General features: G+C 34.5%; 3 protein-coding genes and 1 long non-coding RNA gene across 10 annotated transcripts in view; 2 read left to right on the plus strand and 2 right to left on the minus strand.

Annotated features, from left to right (window-relative positions):
• Nucleotides 1-2,976, plus strand: part of LOC129565402 (adenylate cyclase type 3) — a 34,817-nt gene extending 31,841 nt beyond the window's left edge. The window contains exon 19 of the mRNA XM_055440274.1: nucleotides 175-2,976. Within this exon, the coding sequence (XP_055296249.1) occupies nucleotides 175-672 (498 nt within the window). The 3' untranslated portion in view covers nucleotides 673-2,976. The remainder of the gene's footprint in view (nucleotides 1-174) is intronic.
• On the minus strand, nucleotides 2,852-10,493 carry LOC129565407 (ras-related protein Rab-14). 2 transcript variants are annotated; one of them, XM_055440290.1, is made up of 6 exons: nucleotides 10,450-10,493; nucleotides 10,067-10,356; nucleotides 5,357-5,470; nucleotides 5,134-5,221; nucleotides 4,696-4,971; nucleotides 2,852-4,542 (listed from the first exon to the last, which is right to left on the minus strand). In XM_055440290.1, exons 3-6 carry the CDS (start codon nucleotides 5,460-5,462, stop codon nucleotides 4,365-4,367), a joined length of 648 nt encoding a protein of 215 aa, XP_055296265.1. In that variant the 5' UTR covers nucleotides 5,463-5,470; nucleotides 10,067-10,356; nucleotides 10,450-10,493; the 3' UTR covers nucleotides 2,852-4,364. The 2 variants fall into 2 exon arrangements, with proteins under 2 accessions (XP_055296265.1, XP_055296264.1); XM_055440289.1 differs by having other exon boundaries at nucleotides 10,429-10,490.
• Nucleotides 7,735-8,626, plus strand: LOC129565408 (uncharacterized). The gene is made up of 3 exons (XR_008687610.1): nucleotides 7,735-7,969; nucleotides 8,220-8,320; nucleotides 8,411-8,626. It is a non-coding gene; the product is annotated as an uncharacterized LOC129565408 (long non-coding RNA).
• Nucleotides 10,494-10,767: 274 nt separating the features above from the next.
• LOC129565404 (ectonucleoside triphosphate diphosphohydrolase 5) lies at nucleotides 10,768-16,862 on the minus strand. Of its 6 annotated transcripts, none has more exons than XM_055440280.1 (7): nucleotides 15,948-16,862; nucleotides 13,451-13,586; nucleotides 13,062-13,285; nucleotides 12,672-12,927; nucleotides 12,057-12,542; nucleotides 11,783-11,946; nucleotides 10,768-11,672 (listed from the first exon to the last, which is right to left on the minus strand). In XM_055440280.1, exons 1-7 carry the CDS (start codon nucleotides 15,978-15,980, stop codon nucleotides 11,583-11,585), a joined length of 1,389 nt encoding a protein of 462 aa, XP_055296255.1. In that variant the 5' UTR covers nucleotides 15,981-16,862; the 3' UTR covers nucleotides 10,768-11,582. The 6 variants fall into 6 exon arrangements, with proteins under 6 accessions (XP_055296255.1, XP_055296254.1, XP_055296256.1 ...); XM_055440279.1 differs by having other exon boundaries at nucleotides 14,837-16,578; XM_055440281.1 differs by having other exon boundaries at nucleotides 13,868-16,578.
• Nucleotides 16,863-16,931: the final 69 nt, after the last annotated feature.

The following is a 16,931-nucleotide window of genomic DNA, read 5'->3' on the forward strand; positions in this document are numbered from 1 at the left end:
AGTTCATTTTTTTTGGTTCATAGTTTTGAACAAAATTATTTGATAGGATAGACTCGATTTGAATGAAAAATCACATTCACATTTTGAAAGAAATTCGCGAAACTACAAATTTTCGAAATTATTGGACTCAACCAAATGTTAACAAACCAAATAATTTTCAATGCATTTTTAAAGGGTAAAACATCCGACGGTGCACAAATAAAAACCACATCATTCTCACCATCACTATCGCACAACATAAAGCGACAAAATGTAAGCAATCCCGCATCACCCAAATCGAATGTCATCTCACAAACGACGACGAAAACCGATCTCAATTCAACAGCATCAACGCCGCAAGCCAACCCAAAATCAGCCACATCACCACTGTCTTCATGCTCAAATAGTCCAAGTAGTGTTAGAATTAATCAAAACTATGATCCGAATAATGTGAAAAAGCAAGAGGCAAACGATGTGAACCACCAAAGTAGTCATGCGGATGGCGGTGATTTTGATTTGGACAATTCGGAGGATGGCGATAATAAACCATTGCTCAATGCCATCAATGAAACTGCAACACAAATTGTTACGAAACGTACAAATAATCGATGCGAAAAAGCCGACCAGGAGTCAGCCACAAAGGCGGATAGCGACAATGAAAGTGATACATTGATTGCAAACAATCACAACTAAACACATATAAGCACACACAAACTTCACATAGACGAATTACATATATATTGAGAACCGTAGCAACATTCTATTTATAGTTCAATTTTTAATCTTTCGTCATTGCCTTTTCGGGAAAGAAGAAGAAGAAGGAAAAATTCAAAAATTGGTTATTTCTGTGACGATAGAAATGAATTTTGGCTGAAAATCGAGTCAATCGAAGCTCAATGTTTGTTTCCTTTGGCGTGACACTAAATTTTCAACCAAAGTGAATACTCTGAAAAATTGTAAAAAAAAAAATTCAAACCTGCCGGTGGATGTAGAAGATTGCAATTTTTCGGAAGCAGATGATGAAGATGAACAGCCTGTTTGCAAGACGTATTCTACTTCCACCACTCAAAATTAGAAATCTCTTCAAGCATTTTTCGTTATATTGACTCATTTCATTTAGACAAACACTTTTTTTCTTAATCGACTGAGTTTTTGATGTGTATACACATAAAATTAGGCTAAATATTTGTATCAGAAAATCAGTTAGAAATTGTGTGTATCTTCTTGTTTTTTTGTGTGCACAAAATCGACTATTCTAGTGATGAGCCACCTAAAAAATGGCCTAAAATTAATACGCTACACCTACTGAGAAGGAAATTAGTTCATTTAGAGCCATTTAGAGAGCATTTAGAGTTAGACCATATTCAATGAATAATAAACAAACAAAATAAATCATCAACAACTATGAAACAAAAAACAAAATATTTTACTTCATAAATGTGATGTAACTGATATATAACACAAAAGAAAATTAGTCAAATTGAGTTACAGTTAGCTGAAATACATGTATATTTGATTGAGTTGAATCGTTCTTGCGTTGAACACTCACCAAATACACAAAAAAACATACACCATGCACAAGAATGCGCTATCTTCAATAAAAATATTGTATCAATTGTCATATACCTCACTCATGTTTCGACATTGGATCTTTTTCACCGCTCATACCAAGGCATTCAAAATGCATACACAGCTATAAACGCAAAACGGACAATTCATATCTCTGTATCTATAGTTCAAAACGTTTTTTTCTCTCTTCTTTTTGTTTCTCTCGTGTACATTTCTTCTAACTAAATAGATGTCGAAATCAGCTAATGACCAAAAAAACCAATTAACTACTTGTAGCGATAGAAATGCTGTGAAATTACGACTTATTTAAAAGATGATAGGCATTTCTTTAATCCAAACCGTTTTCCAATCGATTCAGAATCTGAATTTCGGGTAGGTCAATGGGTCGGATGGCAATTAGTTTAGAATGTGGTAATTTTATGCTCTATTTCAAAAATTTGGAAAAATCTAATCGTTTTACGATTGATTTGGTGTGAGAAACGAAAACTATGATTTTTTTCAAACAGCATTTACTAATTTAACTCACCAGAAGTTAAACTGGTCAGATGAAAAGGTCTATTTCATCTATCCTTCTTAAAAGAATCGCAGTTTGGAAAAAACTCATGGTTTTTCGGAAAATGATAGAAAAATTAATGGCAAATAGAAAGGGATTTTTTCTTTGAAAAAATTAATTGAATATCATCCTGTCAATTGAAGTGAAAAAAATCTGATATTTACGAATTTGCAAACAACAAAATAGGATTCAAGTCGGTCTCTTTGGCCTAATAAATAAATTCGAGGAAGAAATTCTCGCAACAGCAATATTTGTATAGAAAATCTTAACTTCTACACTGTAGCCTCATTTTCATGTTGTTTATTTCTCTCATTTCGTTTTGTTTGTTTTCGTTCAATCTGTCGATTGTTTATAGAGAGTTTATTTATAGTTTAATTTTTTGATTGATTACTTCAAATTGTTAAAGAAAAAAAGTGAAGCTTTTCAGTTGAAGATACTTTTCTCAAAGAAAATACCAAAATTTCTCCAGTCTTAAAGGGAGTACCACTTCTAAAGTCTTGAACGATTTTTAAGCCTGGAATAGAAAAGTCTACAACATAAACTTAAAATTCATTGTGTATTTATTTAAAAGTAAAGCAAGAAAAAAAGTGAAATGAACGTGTTTCATCATGGACCTTTATTCTCTAGCGAATGACCAATTGAAAAAGACATGTATTTAGAAGAAATTCTTTCAGAAGAAAGAACGACTAATTTCAATGGTAAAAATTTTAATTGTGGACAAAATAAAAATAATAAAATAACACATATGAATACCAACATTTTGAACATTTGAATAAATGTATTTAATTGTAAAACAAAAATAAATAACAGAGAAAAATTAAAAACCTTTGAAGAAATGAAACAAAAAATAAACTTAAATCTATGCAAACTATAAATGGAACTGGAATTTTTATTTCTTTTCACTTCTATTGCTTCTGTTGCCCATTTAGGAAAAAGCTATTGCGGCCGGTTTATGAGTTTTGCAATAATTTATTCTACATTATTTGCACAATGACAATAAAATAGTTGATAATATTTGTCGGTTTTGTTTTGGATGATCGTTTTTTTCATTATTATGATTGTGAAATGTTCTTGTATTTTGTTAATCTTTTTTTTTTGCAGAACCATCTCTCTTTACATTGTCATATTTTCTTTTGGATTTGTGTGTTAATTCATTAGTATTTGGCTTCAAACACGTTAGTTCGATTATTCTTGTACCAATAGTTGTCACTACATTAATATATAAATTCATGTGAATGGACAGATTTTTCGGCTTGTTTTCTTGCTTGATTTGGTTCTAAAAATCTCATTTTGTTTGGCTGCAGTAGCCATAATTCCGTATTCAAAAGGAGGAGGAGGGGAGATATTTTTAAATTCAGAAAAAAAAACAGATATTTTATTGAAGACGAAGCTGTCAATTTTGGAAGTCTCCAATTGGGACCTATCGCTTTGGGTTAAGTCGGTGATGTTGGTAATAAACATGACAATTAATATAAGGTTTGTATGAGATAAATATGGGCTTTGTTTCGGATTCTGGCTACACGAATTTTTCATATACTTCTTGCCTAAAAACACGCTAAAATTCCAAAACGGAAAAAACCATCCTCAAATCTTGAACAAATAAAATCATGGTAAATATAATTTGAATAAAATATTTTCATTTTTTCTGTTACTCTTACATTCACTTCTATTCAAATATCATTTATATACACGAAGAAACAAAAGAAAAATCAGTTAATGCTTAAAGATAAATAGTGTCTGCCTTTGTTTAGTTTGTATTAAACTATGATCCATTTTGCTAATCTATTCATTCAATGTTTTTGTCGAATATTGAGATAAATGTACAGTGTGTATTGTAACTTGTTTGTGACGATTTCGAAATAATGGCCTCAAAATACGTGTGATGCAAAAAAAAGGTGCATAAATTGGCTTTTTTTCTCTCTTCCAACGTAAAGAAAAATGATCAACGGAAAGTGAAATCCAGGCTAACATTTGATAGGTATTTCTTTTCTCACAATTTATGCTACTTAGTTTAAAGTAAGTGTTCAGTTTTTCGAACGAGCACCGCCGAAATGAAACAACTTAAACATTTTAAAGATCACCGTGTGTTCGTTCGAACTTTCACTCCTTGCAAAGACACCTTGTCTACTAAAAGTATTCAGATTTCGAGCGAAACTGAGAGAGCGGCGTTGTTTAAAGAGTTTTTTGTTGTTGTTATTGTTCAGTAAAAGTTGGTTCGTGGGGGGAATATTTAGACGAAAATTAGTATAGCCAAAAAACATAACTAGCACGAGCAGTTGTCCTTATTCGCTGCTGTATCATTCGATAGAGTGGTTCGACCCGGTTGCGACGGTTTGTGTTGTACTCCGGATTCAGAGGCATTCAAATCCAAACGACCATCCTGAATATTCTGGTAGATCTTTCGGGCGGTTTCCAAGAATGCATCCTCAACATGCGCTCCACTGTACGGCAACGGAATTGTGATTTAGTTGGAGTTGAAGATGAAGATGTGTACAGAGAGTGAAAGATTGAGAGAGTGGAGAGAGAAAGAGAAGAAAAATGGATTATTCATCAACACCAATCGAACCTATATTTTTCCGATTGTTAAAACTTACGTCATTGCACTTGTTTCAGCAAACATTAACCCATGCTCATCGGCAAATTCTTTTGCCTCTTCGTAGGTTACTTCACGGGTGCTGCTCAAATCGGACTTGTTGCCGATCAGAAATATCACAGTGTTTGGATTTGTTAGATTTTTCGTGTCCGTCAACCAGCTACTCAAGTGATTGTACGTTGAACGTCGTGTGATATCGTACACCATTAATGCACCGGCTGCGCCTCTGTAGTAACTACGTGTGACGGCTCTAAATCGCTCTTGCCCAGCCGTATCCCTATGTATGAGGATGATAAAGATTTTTTCAGTGAAAAATAATGAAATACAATTTTACATGAAATTAACTTAATGACGCGATGAGAAAGGAAATTTGAAAAATTGTGATAACGCTATTTGATAACAAAGCAAACAATTTGTATGTGTAAAAATCTACACTCACCATATCTGTAGCTTGATTTTTTGCCCGGCCACTTCTATAATACGTGTTCCGAATTCCACTCCAATTGTATGTGGACAGTTGGCCATAACTGAAACAAATGAATGGGGACATATTAATGAATTTATTTTTACTAAACCATTTATGGCTCATTCATAAACTCATAAACAAAATGTGCAATAAAAAAAAGCCCCAAATTGAGATACAATACAGAAAAATGACTTACATTTTTTCTCCGTGAAATGGTGTAACAGACACGATTTGCCGACGCCCATATCACCGATAATGATGTATTTAAAAATGTAATTGTAATTATACGGTCCGCCAGACATCGTGAAAGCTATTGGGAGTAAATGAAACGACCGAAATTCATTTCGTTAATTAATTTTTTCTTTGAGTCCTTGCTAGAAAAAAAAACGTCAAAAATATTGTGTTCGTTTCATAATATTTGGAGTATGGACTGCAATTAATTGTATGGGTTGGTCTTATATACCGTCTTCGAAAAAGACTTTCATGTTGAAGCAATTGAAGAGCTCCATAATTTATTAACAAGTGGCTTTGCCAACGAACGGAAATTGACTGCGTTCCAAAAAAGAAAAATTAAAATGAAGAAAAAGCATTTTAGGCAACAAGACAATATGTCTCCACATATCAATTTGGCCAGAAATTTACATTTTTATCACTTTTCCGACGCATTCGATTTTTTCTTTCATTACACTATAAAACACGTTTTTTACAATTGCTTTTCTTTATTTGTGCCAGAGGTGATAGGGAATATCAAAGCATGTGAATTGTGTAATGCACGTAACTCACATTTGGCTGTACTCCAACATGAAATCAGTATTAATGGAGTTTTTTTTAACTCATTAAGCGACAGTCGCACTTTTATGTTCCAGCAATTCGCTTGAGCGAAAATGTGAATAAACTTGAATGGACGCGTTTTAAAGTTTTTGGGACTTTGTGTTGTTATTGTTGTTGTTGTTGTGGCCGATAATTTGACCAAATAAGAGCAATCAATTCAGAATATGCCTTTTTGAGCCTTGGATTCCATATCGATTAGGAACGAAGGAAAAAAAACCCAAACTAAAACAGTTTACTCTCGATTGTTCAACACAAAATACGAACCATATGTACGATTTCTGTTAGTCAATAAGTTAAGTGGGGATTGAAGAGCTTCTGGAAAATTCGATCCATCATGACATTGACATTGACTTTGAATGCTAAAGGTGAAATATGATCGATACTTTTTTGTCCTATTTATTATTGTTACTCATCTATGGTCTCTTTGAAAACCAACGATTCTTTGTTTTAATACAGCAACAATTAAAAGAATAACTTTGTATTTGTTTGAGCTTTGTACAGTAATAAAACGTTGGGCATACATAAAATATAGCCTGTGATGTATTGGAGCTGATTGCCAGGGAACGGTTATACGAGTTTTGGCATCAGAGAATTTAGATCAAGGATTGAATTCACGATGACGCGAACGAATTCAATCGATCCCTTCAGGAGGAACAAATGCACAATTCATACTATGAATTTGATAGTAATCATAGTGTGCAATATTATGAGAGGTATATCAGTACGAACGGATTATTCCACACCAAAATATAATGATTACAACCTTCGCTTTCAAAGCAATCATGAACAGAGTGCGATTAATTGCTCAAACATCATCTGAAATATTCAAAGAATCATGAGGTTACATATACGTGCAAAAATGGTCTGAATGAATCATTTCAACTGAAGCGCTTCACTTGAAAACATTTCAACATCCAGTAACTGTTAGAAAATGAAACTAAATGATCTGTTATAATTTTATAATAATCAAAAAGAAAAGTTTTTGGCAAAAAATCCACGGGAGAAATGGTTAACCGTTCGACGTGTGAATATTTTTTTATTGAAATTCATCGGTTGCCAATTTATGGAATCGGATTATAAATTACATTCTCAGACCTTAATCCCAGCATATTTGATATTGAATTTCTTTACCCTTTTACTTTACACCATATATTAATAATACATTGTATTATTATCGTCACGAACCGTTCAGAGCGCTGCAAGCAACACCTGTTTGTGGTGTCATCATTCCGGTATGATTTTTGCTTTCATTTCAAATCACAAATTTTATTTGAAATAAGAAGTGACTGACGTAGATTCACTAAGAACTGAGCTTTAGTTCATATCAATATCACAAGTTAAGCATATATGCCATTCATTCATGGATGATTCATTCAGATAAGTGTAATCGTGTAAAAAATCGATTCAACGTATTTTTGTGATTTCTTTTTTTCTTTTGTTTCATGTACTAGGCAGCGATATTATTTGTGGTTGTTTTGGTGCCAACAACTCGAAACCAATATCGGCAAATGTCCAATTTTTCGGATGAAGTTATCCGCGCAAACAGCGAATCATTGCCGAGAAATCATGTTGTATGTGATAAAATGGCCATTTATCTCGTTACCAGCACAATGAAAACACTTGTCCTTCTGCTATTTGTCCTTTTTCTCGCCGACTGTATACCATTGTACAATAATATCTTCACAAACCAGAAACAAATGATCATTCCGATCATGGTGCCTTTTGTTGATCCGGATACTGAACTAGGTTACATTTGTAATGCGGCAAACGAAATGGTATTTCTAATATTTGGACCTTTCACAATATTCGGTACAGAAATGATAACGTGTTTACTGAAAAACACCGTAAAAACAGCATCAGCTTTGGTAGAGAATTCACTTGAAGAATTGGCTGATGCGCTGGAGAAAATTAAGACATTTTCCGCCGAACATAGTTGGTACTTCACAAATACAATCGTCAAAGTCATCGATTTTGAAAGGTAATACCCCGAGACAGCTCGGTTTCGTTGTAATGAAATAATTAAGTTAATGTAGTCATGAGTAGCTCGCTATGAAATCGAAGTCGAAAGCGGCGTCATATCCGAAAACAATATTCGATATTTTAGCTTTTTTGAAGAAATTTACAGGGTGGATCACTCATGACTACATTACCTAATATATTCTCAAATCTATGTCACTCTCACTTATTCAACTATCAACCCCATTTCAAATCACCTTAATATTTTGTAGATTCGTTATCAATCTAACCGATTTGTATTATTGGAAATTTTTTCCTCCAACCGGGCATTTTGATATTTTCAGTCGCTGTTGGAATTTTTTTATACTTAGCTGTGAGTGTTGGCCATAGTTTTTCCATCATGAACCAATTCAACTATTTTAACTTTCTCTTTCATTCGAACAAACTTTCATTTTCGAACCAGGATAATTGGAGTTCTGGCATTGGACTAGCACTTTGTGTTTATGTACAAATTTTGATTTTTTGTGATGTTGGAGAAACTGCTGACGATGCCATGAGTTTTTGTTTGTGTTTTTTTATTTTTTCTCATTCGATAAATTGAAACATTCTTCGAAGCTCATATTTTCATGAAAACCATTTCAAATTCTGTAGACCGGCTAATTTTTGGATTCATTGAATAAATTCCCATTCTATTTGGCCATAGGAACAAATCGAATGCAAAATGGAGCCAAAATCCAAATGGGTCCGCTGTCGGAGCTGGATTACGATACGGCATCGAAGGTGGGTAAAGCATAGAGCAGTAAAAATCAAATTCGTCTAATGGAAGTCATAAAACATTTCATTTTAGCCAACGAAAGTCATCTATAATTATTTGATGGTTATGATGCAAACATTCAAGTAGACGCAGCATTGAACAATGATTGAGCATTGACAACAACAAATCAACCAAATTGAATGAGGAGCATTTTGAATATTTTCTTTTCAATTAATCGCAGTGTATATCATTTGATGTCGTACATGAAAATTAGTTTAAAAAATCTTGTAACAAGATAACACCATTTAGTACTGGTTCCAAAATAATAGTACCCAACCAATATTAATATAATTAAAATGAGCTACAGCACGCAACTTGTTGGCAAATCAAATGCCAAACACCATATTAATGGAAATAAAGTTGAATATTTTGAACGTTGCCACCTCTCAATAACAAAGTAAACGAAAAAGTGACAGATGTTTATTCGCACGAAATCATTTCGTCGAAAGTTCCATATTTATTCATTGTACTCAATCGAACCATACGGTTATTTGGTGTGTACTTTCACACAGAGATTGATGTACTGATTATATATTCGGGTTTATTCATGGGATAGATAGCAATGAACAATCAAATATGCAAATATTTGTTAATATATTCGCACCAATATCATTGCGCGCCGCAAGTATTGATTAGACTGTCGACTGAACGGTTCAGAACGAAGTTATTAGTTTACGTAATTTCGTCGTGAATATGCATACGAAGAGAGTACACTCTCTATATGTACGCGATATTGTCGGTTTTGACAGTATTAACATTACATATTTATCAACTACTTTTGCGATGGTTCACGTATATGTCTGTCTTATGCCATCAGCCGCACCGTGCGATGATTCATACAGACCTAACTGCATGGGTTGTAATTGGATTTTGGATTCACTTGCCGGACGTCATGTCGATCATTTAATGGGTACAACAACAACAACACAATTCCGACAAAGATTCAATAAATTTGGGATTGGCACTAAATTCGATTCAAATGAACTGTGGCCCAATCTCAATGCCTATCTCTATCTCTTGAATTAATCAAAGTCCGCTCAATGTGTCACCAACGCCCGTATCTCAAAAAGTCACAGATTTACACACTTTGAAAGCAAAGAAAAAACATCAAAACTAGATTTTGGCTCATTTTTTCGGTTGTTAGGTCACTTATCGTTTTACGTTGTTTGTTTTCATTAATGTGTGTAGCAGACAAAACTTTTTTTGTTATTCTTTATGCGTTGTTTATTAAATTTTTACTTGCAACAGCAAAAATTATCACAAAATCCAAACCATTCATTCGAAATCACTTTTTGTTGAGCGTACCTTGGTTGTGTTGAAGATTTCCGATGCAATTCTATCACTCGAATTGGAATTCGTTTTGTTCGCTCCAAACAGATCTTTTCTGTGCACTTTTTTTATGGTGATGGCGTAGCAAATCTATAGCTCTGACAATGTTTTTGCACTTCTTCTTCTTCTTCCTTTTACTTGACGGAATGGAGCTGCTGTTTTGCGTTCATTTGTTGTTCGCTCTATTCAAATGAAGAAAAAATACACACACTTCACAATCCTATGGTGACGGAGTAAATGCTTTGTTTTCCCCGATTTATCTTTAACTGCGGATGATAATTTGAAATAAATGTGAATTCTTTTCAGCTAGAGTACTTTCGAGAGAGCTAAATACTGACAAAAATAATGATAAAACACACATAAACAACACACACTCTCTCTGCACAATGACTCGTCCGTCACTGCGAAGAAAATAAATCACTTGTTCGGCGCTTGTCTAGTAATAGAATCGCACAGAATGCCACTAGGTGGCGCTACACATCAATTTCGTTTGTTTTGATTGAATTGATACGCATTTCGAATGCAATTTGATTGCAAGGTTAAATTTAAATTGAACATCCGTCTGACAATTCAAAATGCCTACACGCTCATCAGAGAAAAGTAGTTTAAAGTTGGGTGAAATAATAAGCTGTAAATTGTAGCCGAAAATTTTGTATGCATAAGAAAACACCCGGAAATTTGATTTAAAAATATCAAAGTTTAATTTTTATTTTGGGCATTTTTCTCTCTATAAATCGTTGTTTCAACATGTTACATAGTAAAACCTAAAAATTTCGTGCTACTAAACAAAAATCCTTTTTTTTTAAAATAAAAATTGGAATACAGACAAAAAAAAACGAAAAAGAAAAACTTGTTTCCATTTTACACAAAGTCGTCACAAGTCTCGTTGAAAAGGCAATTCACTGTTTTTTGTCGCTTAAATTTAATCTCATTGTCTATCTTTTTTATCAATTTGTTCACAACGGGTTCGCATATGTATTTACATCACAAGAGTCAATGTATAGGAATGGAGTTAGAAAGTTAGTTGATGGAAAAAGAATTGGCGGTTATTTTCAAGGCTCCCACGAGTTACATTTGTTCAAAAATTTCATCTAATTTGTTTTCAATTGTTTTAGCAATTTGCGATTTGTTTTTCTTTGTTTCAGCTATTTTTGTTCATACTTTTAAATGAGATGTGTTTCTAGGAAAATATTGGAATTGATACCCAATTATTTGTTGCAGTATATTTTTCGATTGACCAACTTCCAAATCCCATTATTTTCTTTACATGAATATAGTAGTGTTTTATTTAAATCCTTGTTCCAACTAGATTTCATCTACTTTTCTTTTCTGCGGTGGAAAGTTTGAACTGTCCTTTTCAAATCCCATTTTTTGGAATTGGTCTGAATGCATGCAAAATGATTATCTTGGTCATCTCCCCCATCTCTTCCTTCGAATGTATATTGTATAAGTGTATGTTGTTGTTTCATTGTATTGTGCTGTTTGTGTGTGTTTATTTTTTCATGCGTGAAACATCAGCCAATAAATTGTAAGCACAACCGAGAGCCCATGAGATTTCATGATTGTTTATTTGCTTGTATAGCTGTTGAAAAAGAGAGAAAAAAAATTGATGATGATTAATATACATTTCATCTGATTTTGTTTTTCAAGTAGGTGATTCAAGAGAACCAAAATAAACTTCGATTCACTTACTTTGACTTTAGTCTTTGAGTCCAACCCGTAGCCGTCCTTTAATAATACTGAAATGTACGTTAGATCGAGGCACATGAATGGCTGGTCAGTATTTGCAGTGGCGCATATTTCTTTGGATTTTGAAATAAAGTCACCGACTGTAATTTCACCACCTTCGAATGGATCTGAGGAGCAAACACAAAGAAATTTAGATTTTTTCTCAATTTTCCACAACAAATTCATTTGAGAGATCTTCGAGACTCTCTTTTTCCGTCATTTCCCCATAACTACTCACCAACTAATCCAGTTTCGATGGCCCGTTCAAAGAAGTAACTGAATGCAGCTATTTGATTTTGATTGAGTGTAATTGGTTTTGGATTCACCAAATGCATGGCTTTTTGTTTCACCAATTCAACGCATGCCTCAAAATCGACAATCGGATTCTCTTTGGTCGATTTACTATTACTCTGCCCGCTGAGCTTGTATACTTTTGTACCATATTTAAATGGATTTGATTGGATGATTGGATTCACGCAAATACTTTCCAAATCTTTGCCACCATTGGTGCTATTGTGTGTAAAAACGGCATGGCGAACGGCTTGCAAGCCCAAATTTAAATAACTAGTTGTGAATACATCAATTTTTGCATTTGGTACATTGACCGTGTGCATATATTCTGACAGCAAAGGCGTTTTATGTACATCTTTTGGTGCGAATGTTACTTGTGTGCTACCACCACCCAAATCCAGGGCAGCTACTGTATTTTTACTACCTAAACGACCTGCAATTTGAAAATTAAAATTATTCCTTTGGTTTGATCGTTTATGACCTTCTGTTTCGTTTGATTCGAAAGATAACTGTTTGCGACTAAGAATTTCTTCAAAAACCATTTATTTCAATCCAGACTTACCTAACAAAAAGTTAATGGTAAACCATGAATAGATACCCTCGTCGAGGCCATCCAAAATTTCCACCGAATCATCCTTAACTAAGAAGCCCGAGCGCAAAAAGACGTCACGCACTTCGTTCAGTAGATTTTCAGCTTCAACAGGTAGCAGTAGTCGTAGGCCGGCAGTTGCCTTAAGAACGAGAGGTGTTGTTGCCCAAAATTCTTGTGGGATAAAATCTTTTGCTTTTCCTAAAAGTCCTTGGATTGTTTTGGCTCCCTTTGATGATAGAAAATACAAAAGGTCAAATTGAATGATCATGGAAGGAAAGACAAACGCGTGTGTTTTTGCGCACAGATCAATCATCAATCGATTGAGATAAGATAAATCTGGATTAAGGGAATTTTAATTACCTCGGCAGGTTTGTCATGATAAAATGAAAGACCTGGCTTAACTTGAACGAACAATTCTCTGTCCAAAACCAACCGACCGTCCATGTATCCTAAGTGGAATTCGTATGCAATGACTCGGCTGCCCGTTGATCCGGCGTCAATGACAACGGCATATTGCAGTTGTTTATAGCCCAAAGATACGGCAACCTTATCGACTAGAGGATGAAAAGTATCTGTATAGGAGCCTGTTGGAATCATTCACAATAGTGTAAATATTGAAATGTTCAGCGATAAAGAAGACGCAGATTGTTCAGTAAATGCAGACGTTGTTACATGCAAGCAAAAACAGAGTTCAAAGTTCAAATTATTATTAGTTTCATGTTCATCAATTCAATTCAATTAAGTCGCACCCAAGAGGAATGTGAGGAGAAGTGCGCAAATAATCAAGCATACAAATGATGTTTGCAGCCCACTTTTGCGTGTTGCTGATTTTGGGTGTTTTCCAATTCCATTTGGTTTTAATTTCGATGGATCTCCGCTTTGAGACTGAAAATAGAGTTAAAAGTGTTGATTAGTTGCTATAGAATAAACGATTTCATCAGTTGTTATATGAGAAAATTTCAGATTCGAATAGAAATTTTTTTTTCGTAAGATGCTGTACTCAAAAAAATAGTTTCAGTTGGTTGCTATATCAACAAAAAAACTGGAGATAAGCCCACCATTTGGTGTAACTAAGATTTGAATGTTTATTCGTGTCAAATTCAACACGTGTCAGTAAGAAAGAAAAATCACATTCAGAGGAGTGAAGAGACGATAAGAGTATTTACCAGTCTTCTGTAGTGATATTGTCTCATATTTGACACTTAACTAACTAGATCTTGGATATGTACTCTTTCTTTTCTTATCTTATTGCACTAAATTAACGATATCCGAACCGTGACACCGTTGAATGCTATTTGCATTAGATTTGGTACGACAAGATTCGTTTTTTATCACAGACTACTTAGATTTATAACTTCACAAGCTCGACCAATGTGTGATGAATACGTTGTAATTCAGATCAACCGAATGGTTTAAAGATGATTTACGTTCTGATTCGTGTGTAGAAGACGATGCGACAATCAGCACACATTTCGTATGAGATGCGCTCAATTTAGAAACAGCTTCGGAAAACAATCGCTTTGAAACGGGTCAATTCATTCGGTCTTGTTGATATTATTGAAAACAGCTGTATTTGATCGACACCGAACGTCAATGCGTTTAACAAGTAATTTTAAATGGCAACGCTCATTTGGAAAAACGTCATCAAAATTGTACCGTTCACGTGCGAGAACGTTGGAAGCGAATGGCAATTTTTTTAATGGAATCCGAATGGAAGAAAACGCTGGTAATATCATGACCATATTGTTACAGTAGACATTTGAGTTTAAACTGGCCAACACAATCAAAATAAACTTGTGGCATCATCACGTGAATACACATCACATAAATACAATAGCTTGACTGAGATTAGGTTTATCATTGTGACAAAACGGAACTGTTTTTTTTCTTCAATGTTTGAACATGTTGTTCATTCACACACACAGCGCGCGAGATTCATTTTCGCAGTCAATTTGCGATGACTACAATGTTCAGTTTTTTTTTTCGTTTTGATACCAATTTTACGTAAGTTTTGAACATATAAAATGCACTTTTTAATCGAAAAAAAAATGGATTCAATAGCCGAAAAACAGAGTTCATGACACAAACAAGCTCTTGGGCAAATCCAGCGAAACGTCACACCAACAAATTATTACCATTGACAGTTCACGACGTTCGCACAGCTCGTAGTCCATTGTCATGGTGTGTGCGATATGCTATTTCTGGGTTGTAATACACTCTTGCTCTGTGTATGGGTGCCGATGTGTATGTGTAGCGAAATGCACGGGTTCAGCGGCTGCTTGCAAAATTGGAAATAGAATCGTCCGCGTCAATGTGATGTGACTTTATTATTTGTATACAAAACACCGAACACGAAGAACAAGAAATCCGCTTAGAAAGGCTGTACGGCCATCGCAAAATTTCGCGTCAACGCACAGCAGTGCACTGAAATTTTAGATCGCATGCGGCGTCTTTTTATTAGAGCCCAAAAAATTGTTGCTGTTGCTGCGAATGAGGATTGTCCATATCAGCTGTACTTATCGCATTTTCAGGCTGAAAGTTTCAGCTGTCGACCACAGCCAATTCATACGATTTCGATGCCATCTTTGATTTCCAATTGTGAATGATTGTCAGGGATTTCGATCGGCTCATGTCTTTCTTTGATTTTTCTACCGTGTAAATTTTCATTTCTCTAACTCATGTCTCTTTGTTTCTATCATATCAGTAAATCGTTATTCACCAAAGATTCGCCAATCTTATCTTGTTTGCATGTACAAGTGACAGCACTAGTATTAAATGATAACTAACAACCTCTTCACTTAAACGGCTTGGTTTTTTTCGTTTTGAACGTTGGAGGATTTTGAAGAGGAAGAAAAAAACATATTCCCATTCAACTCGTCTAATTTTGATTTGTCGTTTCTAATGATGACACGGCGCTTTCGCAATTGATATATCAGACCTTGATATTCAGACGAATAGAATGTGTGTCGTTGTTGCCGAGAGACAATGTTTCCCAGTCGAATCATTTTGATGATCGAATACATGATCAAATATGTATATATTCTTGAACGAGTTATTGTTATTTTCGATGATGGTATTGGGACCTCACAGGTTTTGGTTCGTCTCGAATATTTTCAACAAGATAACGAATGTGATGTAAACACTGTGTTTTACTTTTCAATTGGCCTATTGATATTTTGACTGTCATTTTGATGTTTTTCAACATCAATTGCTATTATATTCAGACATATTTTCGTTTTTACTTACTCTGCGATGGCGAACTGAATTTTGTGACGGCATTTCTTTTTTCACGGCTAGTGTTCACACTCACAATTTACTTAATTACACGGCTTGTCGATCGAAACGCACATAAAACAATCAGTGTGAAATAGAATTGTCGAGTGGCTGCACTTAAATCGACAATAACATTGAAAAGTAATGACTCGATTTAGCAGCTAGGCAGCACGTGTTGATTGCACAAAATACCTTCCTCTAACTTTTTTCAAGTCAAACACGAATAAAAATGGTCTATTCTTTACAAAAATTCGAACAATTTTTACTGCGAAACAATTCTCCTCGCGGATGCAATTTGATATTTATTCAATTAACACGGCACTCAGTTGACGAAAAACTAATGGTAGCTGTTGAATGAGCCGTGAAGTCGTTGTCTTGATTGTCCGCTTTCCACGGGAGGTCATGTAAAGTCGTTGATTTATTGATTTTTTTCCCTTTGGAAATGGAATAATTTCTATTCCATTCGGTTACTATTATGAACGATGGTGTGTGATATTTGTTTCGGTAGAAAAATCACACATCGGTGTTAGAAATCGACAATCAAGTCCTTCTCAACAGTGGTTGCACACTGAATTCAATCCGTCGTCGGCATAGAGCAGTCGACCAACCAAACATTGCATGTATTATATTGTGACAGTGTCATACATCGCAACTATCTGTGTGTGTTTTGTTTTTATTGTATATGCTTTTACTATCTTGCCATGATTGCGCGCGTGATGCGAGTGTGTTAAATACCGCGAACATGTTAAGTACGGCGGTTCTATTGGCAATTGTGTGTTTTTGCTTTGTTTTATTCATTTTGAGAGAGTTTTTATCATTTATTTTATTTTAATGAAAGAAAATCTGATGGAATTGACTACATTTCTGCGTTTTCTTACCTAACTCACTGGAATCATTCGCCAGTCAAACATTTTTTATACAAAAAATCTATCCAACAAAACTATTCCACATTTCAAA

Source organism: Sitodiplosis mosellana, unplaced genomic scaffold (assembly GCF_009176505.1).
Source record: "Sitodiplosis mosellana isolate CC-2019 unplaced genomic scaffold, AAFC_SMos_1.0 Smas_scaffold_2, whole genome shotgun sequence".
NCBI classification, from domain to species: Eukaryota; Metazoa; Arthropoda; class Insecta; order Diptera; family Cecidomyiidae; genus Sitodiplosis; species Sitodiplosis mosellana.